Source organism: Solanum pennellii, chromosome 4 (genome assembly GCF_001406875.1).
Source record: "Solanum pennellii chromosome 4, SPENNV200".
Classification (NCBI taxonomy): Eukaryota; Viridiplantae; Streptophyta; class Magnoliopsida; order Solanales; family Solanaceae; genus Solanum; species Solanum pennellii.
In genome coordinates this window covers 70,603,868-70,608,196 of record NC_028640.1, presented here as the reverse complement: position 1 = coordinate 70,608,196, position 4,329 = coordinate 70,603,868, and the positions used below count along the sequence as shown (strand labels likewise).

The window sequence follows — 4,329 nt, the reverse complement described above, 5'->3', positions numbered from 1 at the left end:
ATTTGTATATGTATCTGACAAAATATACATATGTATGTGAATAATAGTTCGTGTATCTGAGTTTAGAAGTCCAAGTTTGCTAAATCGCTAAAAACAAAGAGAAGGATTTTGATTATATTCTTAGGAGTCATGATATATTTCGTTTAGAGTTGTTGCAAACATGATTTTCTCCTTAATTAATGACTTTCCAACATATTTCTTAATTAGACACATCCTTCAATTAATGACTTTCGATTATATCTTTTATTTAGACAAACTAATTGATATGAGATGCATCCATTGGAAAGAGACAAATACATGTATTCGATGCTCAAAATATGGTAAGAAATGTAATAGTGTAAATTAGTTTATATCTAAGTAATTAGATTCTAATGTATTCGAGACCCAAAATATGGTAAGAAATATAATACTGCAAACTAGTTTATATCTAAGTAATTAGATGCTAATGTATTCGAGATCTAAAATATGATAAGAAATGTAATACTGCAAACTAGTTTATATCTAAGTAGTTGGATTCTAAAGTAGCGTGATTATGTAAATTACTCTAAAAATAAACAGTTCCATAATAAAAAGATAATCCAAAGATAAAATTTTTATTGTCATGCTTTTGATAACTATATTACAGTAGTGATATAAGTTATAACATATATACAATAAAATAAACTATCCAAAATAATAAATTCTCAAATAACTTATTTTCAACCAAATGACTCGTCGATTTTGAGTCAACTGTTATTAGCTCGAGAAATTTTTTTTCTTCATATAGACAACTACTATTAGCCGCCTAATGCGACCTTATTCAAGAACCCAGACAACTTTATTGGGCCTATCTTGTTGTTGCCTCTATTAGAAGGGCCTAAATAGTGAGCCCAAATAAAGGAGAGACGTAAAAACGGTAGATCAAGCTAGACGAAAAAACGATGACACAGTTCTCCGGCGAATGTTCTCTGTCCTTTTCCTCGCAATAAAATCTCTCAGATTCACAAAAACAAAGGAGGACTAGGACGAGAACGGAGAAGAGAACTCGCTAATTCTACCGCCTGAATTACAATTCTCTTAAGCGTTTGGTTTGTATAATTAGCTATTTGGCGATCCATCGTTCATCGACGACGGCATAAATCTCAAATCTACTACTATTTTGTTGAATTTCCGTATATATTTTCATATTTTGTAGAGCATTTCCAGTTTAAGGATCGGAAAATATGGATAGTTTTGTCAGTAAAATACGAAGTTTGGATGCATATCCGAAGATCAACGAGGATTTCTACAGCAGAACACTTTCTGGAGGTGTTATTACCTTAGCTTCCTCCATTATCATGACGTTGCTTTTCATCTCCGAGCTCCGTATGTCTCTTCTTTTGTTCTCAGTATATATTGTATGAACCTATTTAATCATAGAATTGTTTGGTAGGATATTAATATATTTTCCTATTCCGAAATGGATGTATGAGTTTGTTGTTCTATTTTTTAATTATTCTATGTGATATATTGATGTTGTCAGTTTCATTTATGTCAATATGAAATCTGCACATAGTGAAAGAATGATCGTTTTGGTGCTTCCAGAATGTAATCTGTAGCAAATAGCAGTAGGATCGTTAGTGATGGTCTTCATTTCACCCAATTTGGAGGATGACTCTTGCCTTATTGTTTGTGTCACCAGATTAGCTTCCACACATCCTTAGTTCTTATAAGAAGTAAGAAAAGGAAAACAAAAGAAAAAGAGTTGGCCCCTGACATCCCTGACTAGTTATGCTATCATTCCAATTGTTCTGCTAAATTTGGCATCCTGAACTTCCGATATATGGTCTTCCTGCTACAATTACCTTCCGTGGTATCACAAAGTCTTCAATGGTCTTAATGCATTTTTTTGTCAATTTCATTTGCCAATATTGGTAGTAAATTACGTAAGATCCAAATTGCTTTTCTCTCCAGCCTTTTGATATGAATTGTCAGAAGCTTGGCAGAAGACGTTCATACTAGCACAAGTAGCAGTCTGTAGTTCCTTCTGTATCAACAACGTTGTCTACATTCGAATTAGTTTTATGAGTGATGAGATTTGATCGAAACGAAGTGACGATATGAGAACATATATCTCTTTAAGCTATGCAAATTTATTAAGTACTTAGTTCTGTTATGTTTTCCAGTCAGGCAATTTTCAGAAGCCTCTGTATATCCTTATATGTGAATAATGTTCTTTATGAATGCATTTTTGTGTTCCTGTGCTTTGGGATTATCAGACTACGGCAATTGGTCATTTCTTTAAAGTTGAATAGAAATCAACTTCTATCCGATTGCATAAGAGACTACAAATAGTTTGGCTGCTGAAGTGCATTGTGTTCGACCTCCCTATTTTTGTGTTACCTTTAGTGATATATGCCGAATATATGGGTGGTATGGCACTAGATAATAGACATTTTCTATTTCTTTTGTGGGGAGGACGGATTTCTTTTTTAGCTCAACATCTTTGTCTTTATTTTTCTCCTGGCTGTGCTGTAGGATTATATCTTCATGCTGCCACCGAGACAAAGCTTGTTGTGGATACTTCAAGAGGAGAAACACTGCGCATCAATGTAATGTTACTCCCACCTTGAGCTTGAGTGATGTAATTATCTGAGTTTTTTGAGGTTTTGAATGTCTGAATGCTCCATCATTTATTTTTTCTCCCTCTTAGAACTTCAGTCTCTTCCACTATAGTATTGTATTGCATGGCTTAGAAAACTTGGCTGATTTTTGAGGATTGGAAGAAGCTGATCTGGATTTCTGAGGCGGTTATCGCAAAAGACTGATTGTAACATTGATTTGATCTGAAATTGCAGTTTGATATCACCTTTCCAGCAATTCCATGTTCAATTCTCAGTGTTGATGCCATGGATATCAGTGGAGAGCAACATCTTGACATTGTATGTGCAACAAACAGGTTATATTGTCCAATTACTAAGTTCCTAGTTTTCCCCAACCCACATGATTTCATTCCCTTGAATGCTAGTTCCGCGTATAGAGTTAGATGACTTAATTTTCCTTTAGGATTATGGTTCTCATTGAGTTGTCAAGTTTAATGAGACTTGACCAGATAATCTCTATGAAGTATTGTGTGCCACTCCACATGACTGAATATCTGCTCCCTGTGCTTACCTGAGTATGTCATCTCCTAGTGGAAATAATAATATAAAGCTACAATTAGAATTGATTATGCCTGCTATCTTATTCGAGAGATATTATTGCACAGTTAGTTGTATGACACCTTCATGCCGATAAATATATCTTCAATTTTTAATTATGTTGGAGAGATTACTGTTTGCCAAGTCGAAACTTTCAGAAGATTATAAGATAGATGCTAATATAGATGAGTTACGGAACCCGGAACCCCACTCTCCTAGTTTTTCTCTAAAATTGCTGGCTTTAATTCTTATATGCCCTTAGTATAACAAAAAAACTGTATTGAAGGTGTTGGAGAATAATTAGTTTATAAGGTAAAGCTTATCTCTCTACAGGATTTGTAAAAAATGAAACTGACAAGTTTTTCTGAATGTAAAACACGTCATCTTTAATTGTGACGAAGAATTTTTTTCTTGGGCTTAATACTTGGATTGCCCCCTGAGGTTGTCCCTGAATCCCTGTTTATGTATTAAGTGATTTGGTGTGTAAAGTGATTCCGGTGGTCAAGGGGAGTGTAACAGGGATTTTAGGACAACCTCAGGGGGCACTTCATGTATTAAGCCTTTTTTTTCTATAATTGAGAAATCCTATAGGGTCAGTGGGACTCAATTAAAATTCAATGTATAATTGGCCCATCCCTCGTCCCTTCTCCACTTAAATACTAAGCTTTTATCATGATTAAAAGTCGTGACATGCGCCTAACCCACACATCACTCACCAAGCTCTTACCTCTAAGACCTAAGCCATTGAAGAGTATTATACTTGTCATTTTAATATCTTTACAGTGTGATTCTGGTTTAGTTATCTCTTTCTTGATATGGTTTATTGTTCGCCTTTTCCTTTTGGGGTAAACTCAAGATAAAGTTGAGTAGATATACAAACTGTTGGAGTAAAGAATTTTACACTACTAATCTAGTTAATGGACAGGTTATAGTAAGTCACTTATTTACAGGCTGTTTACCAATCAATAAATATTGTAGATCTACAGACAATTGTTTTAGAAATTACCTGATTTTTTTTTTTTTTGAATATTTTTACCTTTTCAATACGTAGAACTTAAACTCTCTATAATATTGGATATGCTTAAGTGACATACCGAGCCTGTATCATTTCGGGAAAATCAAGGAAAATGAATAAGCCCAAAAAGTAAATTAAAAGAAAAGGGGGGGGGGG

At 34.2% G+C, this 4,329-nt stretch overlaps 1 protein-coding gene across 2 annotated transcripts in view; it reads left to right on the top strand.

The window, feature by feature from the left end:
- The first annotated feature begins 870 nt into the window (after window positions 1-870).
- LOC107018234 (endoplasmic reticulum-Golgi intermediate compartment protein 3-like) overlaps window positions 871-4,329 on the top strand; it is a 13,963-nt gene continuing 10,504 nt past the window's right edge. For both annotated transcript variants that reach the window (XR_003577896.1, XM_015218659.2), the window contains exons 1-3: window positions 871-1,344; window positions 2,497-2,570; window positions 2,817-2,900. Coding sequence is in view for 1 of the 2 variants with exons in the window: in XM_015218659.2 (XP_015074145.1) it covers window positions 1,203-1,344; window positions 2,497-2,570; window positions 2,817-2,900 (300 nt within the window). In the remaining variant the exon portion in view is untranslated. The remainder of the gene's footprint in view (window positions 1,345-2,496; window positions 2,571-2,816; window positions 2,901-4,329) is intronic.